Source organism: Anabrus simplex, chromosome 10, assembly GCF_040414725.1.
Source record: "Anabrus simplex isolate iqAnaSimp1 chromosome 10, ASM4041472v1, whole genome shotgun sequence".
NCBI lineage: Eukaryota > Metazoa > Arthropoda > Insecta > Orthoptera > Tettigoniidae > Anabrus > Anabrus simplex.
The window spans coordinates 51,611,589-51,631,774 of record NC_090274.1 but is presented as its reverse complement, the minus strand read 5'-3'; the positions used below and the strand labels follow the sequence as shown (position 1 = coordinate 51,631,774).

At 37.2% G+C, this 20,186-nt stretch overlaps 1 protein-coding gene across 3 annotated transcripts in view; it reads left to right on the top strand.

Moving 5' to 3' along the window:
- Positions 1–20,186, top strand: part of LOC136881988 (zinc finger protein interacting with ribonucleoprotein K) — a 97,424-nt gene that overhangs the window by 18,544 nt on the left and 58,694 nt on the right. For all 3 annotated transcript variants that reach the window (XM_068229507.1, XM_068229508.1, XM_068229512.1), the window contains exon 3: positions 677–802. In XM_068229507.1, coding sequence (XP_068085608.1) covers positions 677–802 — 126 coding nt within the window. The remainder of the gene's footprint in view (positions 1–676; positions 803–20,186) is intronic.

The window sequence follows — 20,186 nt, the reverse complement described above, 5'->3', positions numbered from 1 at the left end:
CCCATGGCTTTCCTCACTGAGGCAGAAGTTGCTGTAACGTATCATTCTGCCAAGCCCACTGAAATGCATGCACCAACCGTCCCTATGAGCAACATTTTCACACCATTCATAGCAGGGTCTGGCTGCATAAGGAATGACATTAGTAGCATTGCTCATGCCTCAGTCACTTTCATATTGTCTAAGCCAAAGATGAGACTGAGACAGGTCAATGAAAGTAACAAATTTAATCTAGCCCATACGAAGACATAGTGCACTGTAAACACTAGGTCTCACCAGCAAAGGCAAAAATGTGCATATATATGAATTAAGTGGTAATGCATTAATACATTAAAAACAATTTCTTTAAATAAATCATACTATAAAAATCTATTTAAATCTAAGGTTATTCAGAGTTGACTTTGTTAAAAGTTATTTTACAGGATTTAACTGTGTTAGGTAATAAGCCTGATATTTCTTTGAGTGTCAAGTCTTATTTTGTGGAACCTTCTTTCTCATTCTGTTACTGTTTAAGCCATTAGTTGGCTAAACCAAACTGTAGTTATTATCTGGTATGTTTGTAGTAAGACTTGATACTTGTTTCTCAAGATCCATTATATTACCATAAACCTGTATTCCTTGAAGAGCTGTGAAGACATTACAACATGCTGAGAGCTTTTTCTTTCCTTTGTCTCCATAGGAGGAAACCATCATCATGTCTTCAGATAACCGAGTGAAGATAAAAAAGGATCCAAATGATGTGGTTTCTGATCGATATCCAGAAGGGGTTGATATAAAATTGGTCAAGGAACATTTTTCTGATGAGGTATTTGTTTTCTTATTGATTGATTCCTGTTTGTTTAGTGTTTTAGGTAAGAACTGAACAATCATGTAACATAGTGCTTTTTGCAGTGCTTCTTTTATTAACATAACTACACTGAACTGTTTTTTAATTTCATTTTAATTCTTCTTGTTTTTCCATGGGAAACTTAATCTTATGATTGTGTGGTAATGTTCTACTCTGCATTGCCTTTAGTAGTTGTATCTTGTGAGTGTGGTGTGTAGACCAGTGGGTCCCAGCTCAATATGGAATTGCTTGCACCTACTTGTGCCAGGCTCCTCGCTATCAACTTCCCTATCCACCCTACCCATGTCAAGTCATGTTTTCTCCCTGCAACAATGGCATTAGATTTTAGAGTCTCAGTGTCTAATGTTAGCATGCATTTCATGGCCATTCTTTTATTTTTCTTGATACCTTCAATGTTTGAAGCTTCAGACATAATTTTCTTTTCTCCTCTGATTAGAGGGAAGTATATCTGGTTTCAATTCCCCTTAATACAATTATCCTTTTGTGAGTTGGCCATGTGATTTGGGTGGCAAAGCAGTCAGCTTGCATTCTGGAGATAGTGTAGCCCTAAAGATGATTTTCAGCAGTTTCACATTCCCCTCCATAGCATAATGGTTAGTGTTATTAGCTGCTGTCCTCAGGGGCCTGGGTTTGATTCCCGGTACTGCCAGAATATTAAGAATGGATGGAGGGCTGATATGTGGTTGAAATGGTGCATGTTTCTCACCTCCGTCGAGGATGTGCCTGAAATGAGCTGCACCACCTCGGGGGGGGGGGGGGGGGGGAGGACACGAGTTTACTAGTGGTTTCCCAGTTTCACACCTGGCAAATTCTTTGGCTGTACCTTAATTAAGGCCACAGCTGCTACCTTTCCATTCGTAACCCTTTCCCATTCTTCCGCCTTGTCAGTACTTCACATTTTACTGTATTACTGTATAGAAGGCCGAAAAATGTTTTCATAGATTGAATGTGAGCCAACGCAGTCAAAATTGAGCCATCATGGTTTAAATAATCAATTCATTAGCAAGTGTGCAATGTGGTACCTCAATAAACCTTTGGTTTGTTAGTGTGATGTTAAACAAGTAGCAAAAGAAAAAATACAAGTGTTATTGCCGTCATCGTCACCTCCTGGTCTTATTTTGGTTCTCCTATTCTGCGACAGTTGTGTGCAACACATTTTCTTACTGTATTACTTGCATTTTGGAGAAGATGATTTCTTAAAATAATCATAATTTGCCCATTTATCATTTAGACATAGGCACTATCTTTCTTTGAAAGACTGACATCATTCATCAGGAGTGGCCTCATTGATATCACAAAGAGTGTATGAAACATACATGGAGTGATTAACCAGGCTCTGCAAATAGTATGATGTACAATGCAGAATGGTCATTCAATGATGGGCCAAATAGAACCAAGAATGGCATGGTAGCTGGTGGTTCGTACACCAGGAAGTACTTTTCTGCCCAATTAGAAGACCGTTATTCCACTTAATACAACAATGAAGTTACCTGGAGACAATAGTAAATCAAATAGCTTCTCACAGCCTTCTACTACAGTTTAAATGAAGCCTTTATGGAAGACTTTCGACATACCATACAAACACTAAACACTTGAAGACTGTAATACGGATCAACTTTTATTGTATACAAGAGCAAGTCACTCAGTGATCATATAGAAGAGTTTCACAATGGACTCTTAAAAGACGTTTTCAAAATGTTTTTAATGGAAGAATATGTTTTAACATATTGTAGACATAGATTTTAATTTCAAGTATACTCTATTTATCCTTTCTTACCCAACCCTTAACACCCCCCCCCCTCCTTTCCTCTTTTAATATCAAATAATAATAGTTTTTCAAAGTTCCCATGGGAAAAAAGATGAAGGTTTTTAACATGCGTACTATTCATGTATATTATCATCTAAGTTATTTTTTGGACACACTGAAGATGACCACTAAGTGGTCGAAACATGTACTGTGATTGTTGATGTTTCTATAATTTTGCCGAAGGCATGTAATAAAGTATCAATTAGATGGTAATTTAATCTAATAGGCTGATCACTTCATATAATTCAAGTTTTGATAAGTTTGATACTATAGATATTATCACAGAGACCAGCATACTTATGAGGGGACAAGAAGTAATGTGAGTATGTTGCAATTCCATGTTGTACAGCCACTCATAAAATATAATAAATTTGATTGTCTGTAAGTTACAGAAACATTTTACAGTTTGTAAATGAAAATGAAAATGAAATTTCTGAAAAACCTAATATCCTTTTTGACCTTTTAATTCCCATTTTCAGCAATGTCAAACCAACAAGTCATAATTCAGTTTTTTCATAATATTCACAGCACATTTCCTCAACAGCCATCCTTTTTCTCACATCCTTCAACCCCACCTTAATTCCCCCCTCTCCACCCCCACCCCTTCCCCAACCCCCTCTCCTTCTGACCTTCCCCTCCCCTCTCCTTCCTTTTCATTTGAATCTCACAACAGTTAGTCTGAAGCACACTCAACAATAGACCACACACCTCATGCTGTATTGAGAGGTAAGTCTCATATAACCTATGCCATCTAACTAACACATTCTCTCATTCAATTCATTAATTTAATTTAATCTAATTTATCAGGTTAACTTCATGGGCACCGCAATGAATCGCAAAAATTTTATACCTGACACAATGTATCTGTGTTAACCACATCTTCATGTGCTGTCCTGACAATGTCCAACAACATTTTCAGCAAGATTTAACAAGCACCATGAGAGCATCTCATTTATTATTTTGATTGAGGATGAAACAACATCTAACAGTTTCCCGTCAGCTGGTGGTTATTTACAGCAGTGTCCAATGGATTACATATAGCTAACACCACACAAATAGATTTGATGACAAACTACAAGATCAACATTTACCAGTTCCCAGCAGATTAGAACTAACAGTTCTGTGTATATAAATTAATATTTGAAATTATTCTCAATGATGAACATACTCAAGATGTTAGAACCTAGTTCATTTTCAGATTTATTCATAATTCCATACCAGTTTTTAATGTCACTTTGTATATATTTGTTTTCATTTATTTTATGTCAATTGTGTGCATGTACATTTGTTTAGTTATTAGGTGTTTTACATTAAGGCTGAAGATGGCCAGCCCCGGCCGAAACTAGTCCCTAATTAATTTAATTTATAATATTACATATTATAGTATTGAAAGGTGGACCATTACTACATTAATTTAATAATTACAAGTCCTGGGTGTCTAAGGATGTGTGAAGTGAAATGAAAAAATGAAATTGTGTATGGCTTTTAGTGCCGGGAGATCCCAGGATGGGTTCGGCTCACCAGGTGCAGGGCTTTTGATTTGACTCCCGTAGGCGACCTACGCATCATGATGAGAATGAAATGATGATGAAGCCAACATACACCCAGCCCCCGTGCCAGGGAAATTAACCAATGATGATTAAAATTCCTGACCCTGCCGGGAATTGAACCCGGGACTCTGTGACCAAAGGCCAGCAGGCTAACCATATAGCCATGGAGCCGGACTTAGGATGTGTCATATCTTTCCATCTCTTCTTCTGGTCAAATTTAGCCAAACCATCTCCTTTTACCAATTCGATTCAGTGTCTCGTCATTTGTGATTCGATTTAGCCATCTCACCTTCAGCAATTCTTCTGTAACATCACATTTCAAAAGCTTCTATCCTCCTCCTTTCTGAGCTGGTTATCGTCCATGTTTCACTTCCATACAAAGCCATGCTCCAGACGAAAGTCTTCGGAAACATCTTTCTAATTCCTATATCAGTGTTCAAAGTGAGCATATTTCTCTTCTTAAAAAAGGCCTTTTTTTGCTTGTGCTAGTCTGCATTTTAAGTCTTCCTTACTTCTTCCATCGTTAGTTATTTTACTACCCAAGTAAGAATATTCACTTACTTCCTTTAAGACTTCATTTCCCAATCTAATATTTCCTGCATCACCTGACTTTGACTGCACTCCATTGCTTTTTATTTATTTTCATCTTGTACTCCTTACCCAAGACTCTGCCCATACCGTTCAGTAATTTCTCCAGATCTTCTCCAGTCTCTGATAAAATAACAATATCATCAGCAAATCTGAGGGTTTGATTTCCTCTCTGTTCCCAAATTCCTCTTTGAGTTCCTTTACCACCTGTTCTATATAAACATTGAAATTGAGGGGGGGACAAACTGCAACCTTGGCTCACACCTTTCTGGATTGTTGCTACATTTTCAAAGCCCTCGATTCTTATAACTGCAGACTGATTTTTATACAGATTGTAAATAATTCTTCATTCTGGGTACCTGATCCCGATCACGTTCAGAATCTCAAACAGCTTTGTCCAATCAATATTATCAAATGCCTTTTCAAGATCTACAAATGCCATGTATGTATGTATGTATGTGGGCTTGTCCTTCTTAATTCGATCCTCTAAGAACAGACGTAAAGTCAGGATTGCTTCACATGTTCCTACATTTCTTCTGAAGCCAAATTGTTCTCCCAGCTCAGTTTCAATTTGTCTTTCCATTCTTCTGTAAATAATATGCATTAAAATTTAGCAGGCTTGATATACTAAACTAATGGTGCGGTAGTTTTCACACTTGTTGGCACTGGCTTTCTTGCAAATAGGTATAACAACATTCTGCCAAAAATCACATGGCACTTCTCCTGTCTCATACATCCTACACACTATGCAGAATAACATACTTGCCAACACTTCCGATTTACCCGGAAACTTTCCGTTTTTAACTCGTCTTCCAGTTAAAAATAGGAGAGGATTTCCACCAATCAATACTTATTTATTGTATATATTAAACTACAGGACCGGTTTCGACCTCATATTCAAGGTCATCTTCAGCTGAACCATACATACATATTTATATAATGAAGCTTTGATCAAGATTGTGGTGTTGAAGGAATGCCATATGATGATGATGTACATTTAGTTACATACAAATGGGGCATGTCTTAGCATGAACTGGCGTATATGTCATTCTGTACAATATTGCAACTGTATGTCTAAAATGTTGAAGGTCTTAAAACTAGTGTATAAAACACGTCTTTTCCTAAACTAACTTATATATATGTACAAGATAAAAACAATATATAAAAACACTTCATGCATATGAACATTCGTTCTTGCTTGGTGGTCAATACATCGACTAACTTCCGTATTTAAGTCTTATTCACAGTTGTACACTTCAGCTGCTATTCTTAGAGTTTGTAAAATTGCATGGATAAAAGTTTTGTCTTCCTGTGCGTATGTGAGATAAAACACGTTCAATTTTAAAAAGGTGTCAAATGTATGGATGAAATTCAAGTAAAATATGTTCAGCTCTGCTGTGTGTGTTGCCCTTTTATTAGAACCAATTCATGTTGTCTTTTTGGCGTCCGTAAGTTTGGATGACATTGGTTTCAAAGTAGTGGCTCCTTTCCCATTTGTAGCTGTGCAATGATGTTATGTTTATCTGTGGAAGATAAGATTGAGTTATAAGAGAATATTGTGTGGAGGAATGTCTAAGGGTTATGTGTGTGAATTGGAATATGTACTTACTGTTGTTGGTGTAGCTGAGTTGTGTTTGACATGCGAGCTTGTAATGTACTACTTCGTGTTCTTCTTGGGCTTATACTAGCTGCTGTCAGGGAAAGGGAAGGAGGGGTAGGGAGAGTTGTTGTTGTGGGGGTAGGGATGGAACTGGGTGTGTTGTTTGGTGTTTTTCTGTTGCTTGTTGCGTTCTGTTTATCGATTAACTTAAGGTAAGGGTTTTTAATTTTTTAATTGTGCAATTGTCAATACGGAAATGAAGATTATAGATTACGATATCGTCTTCCAGTTTTCAGATTTACTTTTACTTCTTCCTATTTTTACCAATATAAACTCCAGTACGGTCAGTTGTCTTCCCTTAGGATAAATTCTTGTGTGCTTGTGTAATTTATGCAACCTCATTTTCAAGCGTATTTATTTGATCCTTTATTTGCCAAGTGTATCATCTGTCGCCTTTGTGTATTGTATTTCCCGCTCACTACAGCAGTGTGTGTGTGCTGTTCAACTGGGAATTTGGGATGGCAATCATCGTACAAGCCAGAAAAGTTAGGGCGCACTAGCGAGTCCGCTGATCAGGACGAAAGAGTGAGTTTGTTATTGTGTGGTTCACGCGCTCATTTCTTTGTGTAGTTTTGTTGTAGTTGTGAGCCATGTGTTTTTTCTGGTGGCTCTGTGCCTCGCCCCCTGTCGAAGTTGTATGTTGAAATGAAATGGCGTATGGCTTTTAGTGCCGGGAGTGTCCGAGGACATTTTCGGCTCACCAGGTGCAGGTCTTTTGTTTTGACATCCATGGGCAACTTGTGCATCATGATGAGGATGAAGATGACATACCCAGCCCCCATGCCAGCAAAATTAACCAATGATGGTTAAAATCCTGACACTGCCAGGAATAAAACCCAGGACCCCTTTGACAAAAGGTCAGCATGACAACCAATTAGCCATGCAGCCAAGACTGAACTGTTTTGTATGTGGCAGTTTCATGTATTTCAGTACATTTGTGTTCATTCTTAGTTCATAATTTTAATGACTTGAATGTATTTCAGAGAGTTGAGTCATTGACAGTTTGTGGTATTTTCTCTTCACATTCTTTCTCTTTATCTCAGCCTTTTCGCACATCATGTAGGGTGAGATTTGCTTTGGTGGATTCTTCTCTTCCATAAATGTGTATCCAATGCTTCTTCCCTCTTCCAACTTTTTTCTCCTAGATCCCCTTCTACCTTGTCTTTCTATCTCATTTTAGGTCTTCCTCTCTTCCTTGACCCTTCAATTTCCAGGTATCCAATTCTTTTCCCCGTGTAGTCCTCCTCTCTTCTCTGCACATGTCCATACCATCATAGTCTACTTTCTTGAACATTCTTTCCTATGGGTCCCACTTTCACTGATCCTCAGATGTAATCACTCCGTACTCTACCTGTTCTTGTAACTCCACACATTCATCTTAACATTCTCATTTCTGCCACTTCCATCTTTCTCTCTTGGGCTTTTGTGATCAGCTGAGTTTCTGCACTATAAAGCATCGCAGGTCTCACCACAGATTTATAGAGCTTTCCTTTCATCCCGCAACTGACCTTATCACACAGTACTCCACTCAATTTCTTCCAATTCATCCATCCATTATTTACCCTGTGTTGTATTTCAGCCTCCAGACTTCCATCACTTTGTACGTATGAACCCAGATATTTAAACTTTCTAACCAATGGTAGTTTTTCTCCTTGCAGGTTAATACATAGATCTTATGCTTCTTTAGTACACATATATTCTGTTTTCACCCTGCTTATCCTCAATCCTCTTTCTTCCAGAGCTTTCTTCTGCTCTTCAAGCTTTTCTTGTAGTTTTTCTTGGGTCAGTTTGCAGAGTACAACATCTGATATAGATGTTGATTCCCATAGGGAACCTGAAATATTTGTCCCAAATGAGTTAATTTATAATACCAATATAAATGGTCCGTTATTGGACATTATAAATTTTCCAGCTAACTCATTCGTGGTTGCCAGCATTTTGCTCCAGAGTGCTAAGCTGGGCTCATTAGTTGGTAAATAGCACACTCACCAAGACGCATGGGTAGTGCATACCGTGGAGGCCACTGAGTAGGCCATCTGGAGCCACTGGCAGTGCCAATGCACCATGAGAGACACTGTCTCACTACCAAAAATTGATGCCTGCCTGGCCATCAGATGATATAGATGTTGATTCCAATAGGGAACTTGAAATATTTGCCCCGAATGAGTAATTTATAGTACCAATGTAAATGGTCCATTATTGGACGGGGCAAAGTCATGTGGTTCACAGGGGAGTTTTCATAATGATCGATCGGGCATCTCTTGTTGCCCATATGTGACATGAAAGTGCTCTTGCCCTATATTGGGGGATATATATATTTCTTTCCTGAGGACTAGAAACCTTTCCACATCTCTACTTTGCACATTCTGTTAATTTGAACAAGCCATTTTTTTCTGGTCAACCTCAATGTCTTTTCTCTTCCAATCAACACTCTGATGATCCATTTGATGTAAGTTATAATCGAACAGACATCATCTTTACTTTACTTAGGATGAGGTGGGAGAAGTTCACAGTGAAGAGAGCCAGAGCAGTGCAGGTTCATCTCTTGGGTAAGTATTTGCCTAATTTGAGCATAATTGCCTTTTTGTAGTTAGTATGGAAAAAGGAAGACATCCATCTTACCTGGTGTTTTTTAGTACTGCTTTGTTACAGAAAGTTAGTGAAATGGCAGAGTAAGTTGTCCTAATCTGTGTTCCTTGCATCAGTGATGTATTGTCATGGATATCAAGTCACGGTTGGAGGTTGCATGTTCAGGTAATCTTCCCACCCATGTCCACATTCCTGTTCTATCTTGCTTTCTGTAATCAGTCATATCAGGCTGTATTTTTCATTCCATAAGATTCAACGAAAATCCTATATTTGCAAGGTTTAGGACTTAATTTGCTTTTCGGGAAAAACTGAGTACCTAGTTATTGGCTCACTGTAGGTTCATTAATTAGGCCTTTAGTGTTCAAGCCTTTTTTTTTTTTGAACCGTAAAGCACCACCAGTAACACGACACTTCATGTCAGGTCAATGAGTTTTGAACTGGACTGCATGATTGCGTACAATTTGTGTTAATTTCAGAAAAACATTCTTGCATTGCCAGTTCTAGTTCAGATTTCTATATCCAGATCTCAGTTATATGATAGCCAGCATCCTGGTTACTTGAAATATTATAATTTTTCTGTGATGATTTTCTGCAGGGTGATGACAGCATTGGTCATATTTTCTTTTGCTTATTACCATATATTTTATTTCCTCTTTAAGACTGCTCTACTTGCAACTTCATTGATGGTGCTCAAAAAAGGGTTGACTGAGTGAGTGGCCGCATGGTGTAGGGCACATTGGTCTCAGGTTGCATTCAGGAGATAGTGGATTCGAATCCCAGTTTTGGCAGTCATGAAGACAGTTGTTTGTGGCTTCCCATTTCCTCACTAGGAAAATGCTGGGGTTGTGCCTGAAATAAAGCCATGGTCACATCCCTCCCATTCCTAGCCCTTTCTTATTTCATCGTCTCCATAAGACCTATCTGTACCGGGCGAGTTGGCCGTGCGCGTAGAGGCGCGCGGCTGTGAGCTTGCATCCGGGAGATAGTAGGTTCGAATCCCACTATCGGCAGCCCTGAAGATGGTTTTCCGTGGTTTCCCATTTTCACACCAGGCAAATGCTGGGGCTGTACCTTAATTAAGGCCACGGCCGCTTCCTTCCAACTCCTAGGCCTTTCCTATCCCATCGTCGCCATAAGACCTATCTGTGTCGGTGCGACGTAAAGCCCCTAGCAAAAAAAAAAAAAAAAAAAAGACCTATCTGTGTCAGTGCAACGTAAGGACAATTGTAAAAAAGAAGTTGAAATACTTTCATTAGTAAGTATTAACCCCTTAAGCGGGGAGCTCGGTACACACTAGCTCACTCTCAGGTGGGGAGCGATTTCCCTGATTGAAGAAAATATTTAATTACTTGATAAAAACAATCTTAGACTAAAATTAACTATTGAAGGGGCAAAAGAGAAATATTTACTTGAATATCATGTATTTAATTCTTGAAAAATTATATTATTTTAATTTTTCAATACTTTGTGCAAAAACGTACTAAGTGCTTTCACACTGTGATATCGAGATTGCTTCTTCCTGACAGCAAAACTCTGGTTTTTGTTTATACAGTAACTTTCGCCTGAATATTTTAGGCAGTTTACTATCAATCTCTGCCTGTAAATAAATGTTTCTGTATATGTAAATTGTAGATTTACAAAGTTTACATATACTTAAAAGATGAGCAATGCAATAAATGATAATACTCACGAAATTTTCTGTTATGTTGGTTAGCGCTTTCGAGGGATCAAGTTTATATAGCCTCCCTACAATTACTAAGTTACATAAATGGACTACCTTACACTACAATACAGGTAATATTTACAGTATTTACAGTATTTACAGTCTTCACAGTGTTATGTCTTTTACAGTTGTTCATTATGATACACACGGAAGCAGGTCATGCTATATAACCTGTCTCGCCTTCGCATTTTTTATATAATTCTATTCCGAAACGCGATCGTTTTCTTGTTATGTAAACTTTACACCCTAGCCACCCTTTCCATAGCATGAGGTTCTTCAGTTGACATTTTGCCATCAGGGGTATAAGCTTCCGAAAATTTTGCTAACAGGTGGTCAAATACTGGATTTATCTCATATATTTTTGGAGGAAATTTTGCATTATTCACCTCATTGTCAGAGATATCTATAAAGCTGTGGAGGAAAATATAATAATAATAATAATAATAATAATAATAATAATAATAATAATAATAATAATAATAATGTTATTGGCTTCACGTCCCACTGACTACTTTTCCGGTTTTCGGAGACACTGAGGTGCCGGAATTTAGTCCCGCAGGAGTTCTTTTGCGTGCCAGTAAATCTGCTTACAAGAGGCCGACGTATTTGAGCACCTTCAAATACCACCGGTCTGAGCCAGAATCAAACCTGCCAAGTTGGGGTCAGGAGATCGGCCAGGTCACTCAATCTGGCGAGAAAAAAAAATCTCTTCTGTGTCATCAGCTCATAGAATATACGCATAGTGAACAAGCGATTGTGAGAAACAGTGTCCTAATTTAGGTTTCTGTACAATCCCCTGCGGCAACAGTATGGCCATAAGAAGCTTTATTTCGACCTTATTTGTTTGGACACGGTCTTGATCTCGATTCCTACCTTTTGTCTTACTAAACTGGGTTTTATGTGCGATTTCCTGCTCGGCATCTTTTGTCTGTTCAGCTATGTTCTGGCATATCTCATCATAAAAAATAATTAAAATATTTCGCTCAGTTTTGTTTTCCCTAAAAACACTCTCTTTACATCACGATGGAAAGCGGGAATTTCTTTGTCCATTTTCACTATAAGTTGATGAAGAACTTGCAATGGTTGGATTGTAATCAGTATTATCATCACAACTGTCACTGTCATGATCACTACTTGTACTGGAATCGAACATGTGTTGTCTCTTCTGCGACTGCTGAACATTTGCATCAGCTATGCCCAAACCCTGTATATTCGAGCCTACAGTACTTATTCGAGGTAATTTCCTGTCACTTACGAATTCCCCTTTGGCAGAACTTACTTCACTAATATCACAATTCTCCCCACTAAATTACAACATTTCTATTATTGTGACCCGTAAATCATCTTCCTCTAACAGTGGGGGCCGGTAATTTGTTATAGATATTTTAGCAGAAAAATGTAAGAAAAAGGATCGAATAGAACCCTGGTCTCAGCAGTTTGGACGGAAATCATTAAATATTATGGATGCGTACAATAATAAAATGTTGTGTAACTCGCAATAAACACACACTCCAGTTGTGAAGGAAGGAGATAATAAATCAGGTCACAGTTCTAAAATGTCATCAGAGAGATCTTTTCAGTGTCATAATCACTAGAATTCCCTTCAACAGCAATATTATTACATCCAAGAGCCGATTAGGCGATTAGCTAAAGCTTCAGCGCGGAGCTGTTAAGCCTTAGGTCGTTCTTGCCCGGACGTCAGTTGCGTTCTTTATGTTGCAACTCATGGATGACACATTGGTATTGGTAGAACATAGTTGGAAAAATTCACATTGGAGGGCAGACTCATCCGGAATACGCTGCTGGAAAGAAAATAAACCTCTGCAGGCAGGCAACTGAGAAAAAAAATAAAATTGAATCGGCAGATATATCCGCGCTCCACACCGAGCAAGCGACTTGTAGCCACGGATCTCGCCGCATCGCCCACCCAGCGGGTTAACACTTTATTATCTGCATACTGGATGATGTTTATTTACTTCATAGTTGATTTTTGTTCTCTTAGCAATTCCATAAAGGGTACTTCACAAATGGTTTTTAAATTTAAAGGTATGAAAATATGTATGTTACTGAATTGTTTCAATAGTACCACTAATAACTGAGAACATTCTCACAGAATTTGTAATCTTAAAAAATATGATATACATATTATGTGAATAATATAGAGATCAGTAAGAACTGAATGTGAACATCAATGATTTATATGTACTTGTTCTTGATACTATTTTTAAATAATGACTGGGAATTCCGAAGGTAGTAATTGCCAAAATCAGTATTTGAGATATTGATGAAAAGCAGATTTACATATATATACATAACAAATGCAGATTTGGAAACAGACTAAGTCCATGTGATTACATCTTATATCATTGTTGATGTAGATTAGGAAATGAATATTTAACCAAATACAAAAAGAAAATTTATGAAAATAATACAGTAAAACCTCGTTAATTCGAAGTCGCTGGGACTAAAAAATCGAACTTCGAATTACGTGATTTCGAATTAACCGCCAATTCGCAATTCAGAAGTACCAACCCTTGCCGCGTTACAAAATATTCTAAGCCCGTTACTGCGTGCAGTTAACCTTGATTCACAGTTTATACCTTTCAAATGCCATGAAAAAAAGAACTATTTCCAAAATGTATCCAAAAAGGTGCATTTACAGTATTCAAATAATGCACTTCCACATCTCACTGGCAAATATAACCTCACGCAACGAAAGAAAGAAAAAAAAAGCACAATTCAAAGACGTGGAGAAATCTATGCTGGCTCCCATGTGCAAGTGCTTTATTCATTGGAGTACTATACTGTATGCATTTTAGATGCCTTGTATTTACACAGAAAGTACCCGATGCCCTTAAAATCAAACTTTCCTATGACTCTATCCTTGTACGATTTCCCGCCATGGCACTTTTCTCGTACTTCAAAAATGTAAACACTTGCCGCGTCATGAAGTATTCTAAGACCCATTAATACATGCAATCACCTCGATTCACAGTTTAAACCTTTCCAATGCCATAGAAAAACTATTTCCGAAATGTATCCAACAAGGTGCATTTACAATGTTCAAATAATGCACTTGGATAAATCACTGACGAACATAACCTCACGCAACGAAAGAAAAAAATCACACAATTCAAAGATGAGGATAAATAATGCTGGTTCCCCTGTGCAAATGCATTATTTTTTGGATATCTGTACTGTTTGCATTTTTAGATGCTTTGTACTGGGATGGAAAATGCCCGACGCCCTTAAAACGTAGCTTATCGAACTTTTCTATGACGAGGGTATAAAGTTTCTCGCTTCCATGTGCATTGCAATTGCAACGCACTACAATGACCCCATCCCCGACCCTTGTACGATATTCCGGCTGGCACTTTCTCCTTTAAAACCATAAGACCGTTTGGGCTTGCATTAAAATAAAGCAATGCAGTTTCATTGGCAATGACAGTATTGTTCGGTGCCTACGAATTTATTATAGGAGCCACGCTTTTTCGTCAACTGTCGGCATCGCCAGTGTTCCCGCATTCTGTTTTCCCGCACACTGCCTGTTGCGTGATATTATAGCGTACCTGAAAAGGTTGAATACAAAAGAATTCCGATTTCATTCAACTTGGCTATCATGAAGCGCACTGTAGACCCACCGAAGTGAGTGTAAGTGCGGAAAGCTACCCCTCTACGTTCCGGAATACGCGTTCTATTATGACGCGGATAAATTTCGAGTTGAAATTACTTTGTAACATACTATTGTTTTAAAATGTAAAGGCAGTTTCGAATTAAAAGTCTGAATTTCGGTAATGGGGCCGACATTGTACTTCGAATTACGAATTATCCGTATTTCGAATTAAACAATTTAAATAACATGCAAAACTGTATCTCATGTTTCCGGAAACGAGAGCTTCTTCGAATTACGTGGGATTTTGAATTAACCGATTTTGAATTATCGAGGTTCTACTGTACTGATTATACCAAGGCAGCCTCTGGTAACACCTTATTCACTACATTGGTGTGAAATATTTTATCCCAGTAGTTGGAATTTCACATACAACTGTGATTGAGACATCAGTCATGTAAATCTACAAGCTTGCATGATTTTTTGTTTTTGTTTTTGTTTTTGAATTCTGATGAAGCAAGTGAGTTGGCTGTATAGTTTGGCGCATGTAGTTGTTAGCTTGCACGCAGGAGATAGTGGTTTTGAACCACAATCTTGGCAGCCCTGAAGATGCTTTTTCTGTTGTTTCTCATTTTCACATCAGATAAATGGTGCCCGCCTGGTGGCCATGATAGTTAAGGTGCTGAAGTCTAAATGGTCTGACGCCAAGGTCAGCTAGTTCGAGTCACGTTGGTCGAAAAAAAAATGTTCACCATCAGAATGTTGGCCGGCATGGTAGGGGAGGTGGTGGTATACAATTTCTAATCACTAGATTGCGTGCCAAAAGCCTGGATTAAATTCCAAACATCTCAGCAATGCTCATATGGAGTGAGGGCATATGACGCTGTTGATGGTGATTCGTCTGTCGGATGGGGGCGTTAAGACTTGAGCAGACCCCTTGGTGCTGTTCGACAAGAGTAGGCTTTGTGCCGGCACCAGGTTTCACCTTCTCCCTACTATTATATATCACGTCATTTCATCTCATTAACTCTTCTGATGAGGTTGACATCAGGAAGGGCATCCGGTCATACAAACACGCCACGACAGATTCATCTCACCTCATACCGGACCCCGTAGGGAAACGGGACAAGGGTTGGTCAAACAAACATCAGATAAATGGTGGGGCTGTGCCTTCAGTTAGGCCATGATTGATTCTTTTCGAATCCTAGCCCTGCCCTGCCCTATCATTGTTGTAAGACCTCTCTGAGGCAACACAACATTAAAAAAATAGTTAAACCTTATTTTGACAATAATAACTTATACCATTAATTATACTAGCAAAAATCTGCTTATGTTCTTTGGGATATGAAACCACAGTTGCATAAAGCATCTGATAATGACTCCAATAACTAGTAATGCTGGTAACATATTTTGCAGTGTGTTGAGCAAAATTGCATATTACTGTCAAATTTCACAGTTTAGAAGAGTATTACATACTCTGGGTTAATATTTTTCTGAAATTCTATTAGAATGTTTATGCTATGCAAATGTGATTTTTCCTAAAATAACCTGAAATAATCCTCCCTTTCAAAAACGCTAAACCCGTTGGCTTACATGACCATCGAATTGACAGGGTGCGCTATCTTGGACTCGACCTACGTAGCCACTGAATTGACAGACAATGCAGTGACCTGTGTTATTGACGAGACAGTGAAGTGATTGATAATTAATTCAACAGATGGCTTTAAAATGCTTTTTTCTTTTACAAGGAAGTCTCTGATCATTGTGTTTACATTATCTTTTGGTGAATAACCACTGTATTTGGAAATAGCTGAACAGTTGTTATCGTGATTATTCAGTCACTCAAGGTGAGCATTTGTGAAACTATAACTGAGCGGGAAGTTGTGGATATCTAACTAGATTGTGATTGTGATGAAGATTATGATATATCTGGAAGTTCTTCAAGTGAATGTAGTAATTAAGACACCTGATCTGTGCTTAGCGAAGTTAATGATAATGATACAAGTGATGAAGCAGACTGTGACTGTAAATGTTCCCGTGCACCATAACAAAAATCAGAAAGTAGAAGAGTGGAAGTAGTAATGTACGTGTCCATTACAAGAGATTCCTACAAAAAAGCAATTTATGGGAATTCCTGGGTTAAGTCCTCTTTTTTTAAACATAGAACTTACAGCTAAAAACATTCTTGATCAATTTCTCGTGATGACTTTTGGCAAAACGTGTGTGATGAGACAAACAGATATGTGTTATTAGGTGAATTTATTTCCTACACTAAATTTTCTCATAATGTAGAAAATTTCATTGAAATAGTTATTTGTACAGCGTTTGCCTTTGGAGAACAAGGTGGCTGCTGCCTGGCTCGTGACCTGAAGATGATGGGAGAACAGCAACTGAAGTTTTGGTTCTTTGTTTGGTGATATTACTTGCAGCAGCTCCCTAATTGTCTTCACAACACACGGTTAATGCCGTTCCAAGATTTCTTGTATTCTTACACTATTGTCATTGCCAAGAACCTAGGTTACCTTAATGAGATTGTAGAATTCTAGACTGAAACCACAGTGGAGTCTGTTTAATTCTGAGTAATTATGTATCTGTTTCACATCATTTGAGCAAATAATTGTGGAGATATTAATATTTAAATACAGCCATGTATGAACTTCAATTGCATAAGAATTTGAATGGTAAATTGAAGACATGGCTGGAAAAACGGGTTAACCTACACTTATTTAAAATGCAGAAAATTTGAGGTTTGTGAATGAGGCTGAAAAAGAAAAAGACTTTATCTTCATTCATTTTTGTAAACATAATGTTCAAGCGGACAGTATAAATTTTCATATTTGATTACCCAAAACAAGACATTATCAATAAATAAAGAGAAACTTTACATTAAACTTCTTCAATCCTTTACACATCTAACACAGATGGTACTGAAAATATATTGCACCCGTCCACCTCCCGAGTCCCAGACTAGCATTTATCTCAGGGGTGTCGGTTCATTATTTAAGTCATCAAATATAAATATAGTGGCATAAATGAACACGGGAATGAACGGAGCAATTTAAAATTAAAATGGGGAAGGCTCGATTGTAAACTTGAATTTAAGGACTCCATGATAGGACTAGGAAGTGACTGTTAACTTTAAAAAGGGCATCATCTAACTACAATAAAAAGATTATGAGAATGGTTTCCTTTGAAATAATTTGCCAGAAGGAGCAGTTTATTACGCCATCCGACGTACGAAACTTTGATAAATTTGGCATCGATATTTAAATTCCCACACATGTTACATAAATAAATCACTTGCTATACCGCAAGTGGTATCAATATGTTGCTGGGTTGCTTCTGAAAGAAATTACAAGTGGAGTATAACTTATGGGTCGATTCTATTTGAATCGAACCGTTGTTCAAGGATATAGCTTCCTTCTATCGGGAGCCCGAGCATAACCCATGTTACGGTTGGCTTCTCGATTTAACTAAGATGATGTACCCCGGCTATATACATTTTTCCGAGACCGGTACTCGGACTGGGTAATGTTTCTCGTGAATTACGAAAAATGGATTACACGGACAGTTCCTATCTTACGATGTCCAGCTGATGCCATACCACTGAATTAGCATTTATATTTTATTTACATATGATCTGAAATGTGACAAAGTAGCCTCAGTAGACTGCTGCCACAGATGAGATAACGAGAAGCGGTGGGAAATACCGTGACAATGACCTCCCCTCGCATCGCGAGCGAAGTAAACAAACACACCAAGTATTTCTGTAACTCGTCCCGTGCGGAAACCGTACAATAACGAGGTAACAAATGACTATAATATTTATCATTCTTATTATTGAAACCTAAGAGTAGAGGGATGTTGTCACCAATTAATTAATTCACTATCATCAGAATATTCATTTATCCATGAAATTATCATCCTTGAAATTATTATTATTATTATTATTATTATTATTATTATTATTATTATTATTATTATTATTATTATTATTATTATTATTATTACTCAACGGTTCCTGGCACTGCCACGTTTGATTAATATCGTCATTATTATGTGGGACGCAAACACAAATGGTTATTACTGTTATTATTATTATTATTATTATTATTATTATTATTATTATATCCCTCTTGTGGTTATTATTATTATTAATGAATAGGTGACTCAAGATATTATTATTATTATTATTATTCACGTCACTCAAGAGTTTATTATTATTATTAATGAACCGGTCACTTCCGCCAAAATATATTAAGATATCAGTCGCAATTACAAATATTTCACTGATCAACCAACGGCATCATTACTGTTATTATTATGACAATTATTATTAAGCTGACCGCGATGATTTAACATCGTCCTTACATTATTATTATTATATCGGTTGCATATTCTCATTTAGATTCCCGTCTGACATCTTTATCAACGCTCAATTAATTAAGGCGGTCCAATCGTTTATCTGCAATATTTATTATTATTATTATCACGACATCATGATTGTCATCGCTCGTCATTACATTGATTACACTATACGATCATTTATGTGGACTCTGAACTCTCATTATCCTTAGATCCGTAGTATCTCAACGAATAGCGGTGCAGTCTATTTATTTCGTACATGCTGTCACGGGTTCGAATTCTACCCGCTACGTAACTCAGTATTTCTCTGACACTGCCCGTACATTTTACACTCATTTCAATATCCTAAGTGTCTCTCGTACGGAATTTATTTCCTTTTCTATCTCAATATTCCTTGATTCATTTATTTCTCACAGAATTATCAACTGACTTATTTATTCACTTCTGACATCGTACGACCTTTTATTATCTGACTGCAGATTCTTTAACATTTTCCTATCTCATTTTGATCTACGCCTTAGTTCGTTCTCCACAAATAATCGTTACATCTTGAAATTATATTTACCAAAATTTGACAATCATGGTTTCGTAATATTAGTCCTACGTGTTCCGGCTAATGAATTGCAACTTTAAGACACGACATTTATACGTAAAAAATATTGGACCGTAATTTAAACCACACGTTCATTAACATGTACGGATTATTAGCACCAATCTACATTTCAATATTATTAATTTATCAAGTTAAATTTCCACACACTTTAATTCCGAATTAAAAACGACATCCCGTCATTAAATGATTTCCGACAAAATCAACACCTGATCACTTAAATTTATTATTACGCACGGCTCACTAAAAATTCCAATATCACATGAATTATTATTATATCCAAATTATATTTTAAAAAATAATTCTTCTAAAAAAGTAGTTTTATTATATTTATTATTATTATTAATTAAAAAAAATCAATTTTCGCCTGTTACACGGTAGTCCACTTTTAATATGTTTAACGCATAACCCCTTTTTACAATTTCGATTTATTCTGGCACTAATCAATCCAGATACGATTTACTTGGAATATTATTATTATTATCGCTTCTCACAAATTTAACAACTTCACTTTGAAACTGTGAACATACTAATCAACAACAAAACACAACTGGTATGACGAAGCTGGACTTTTCTTCAATGTCATTACATAGCTCGTTAAAATGACAAACAGAAAAACACATATCGGGTCTATTTAACTATCATAACCAAAATCAAATGTAAAGAAAATTATTCTTGAATACAAAGAAAATATGAATGCATGCATGACTTAACGTACTACCCTATATCTACAAAATTTACATCTTCAACAAACTGAATACATAAAACATACCTGCCAACTTTCCCGATTTAGGCGGGAGACTCCCGATTTTCGACAGTTTTTCCCGCCTCCCGATTATT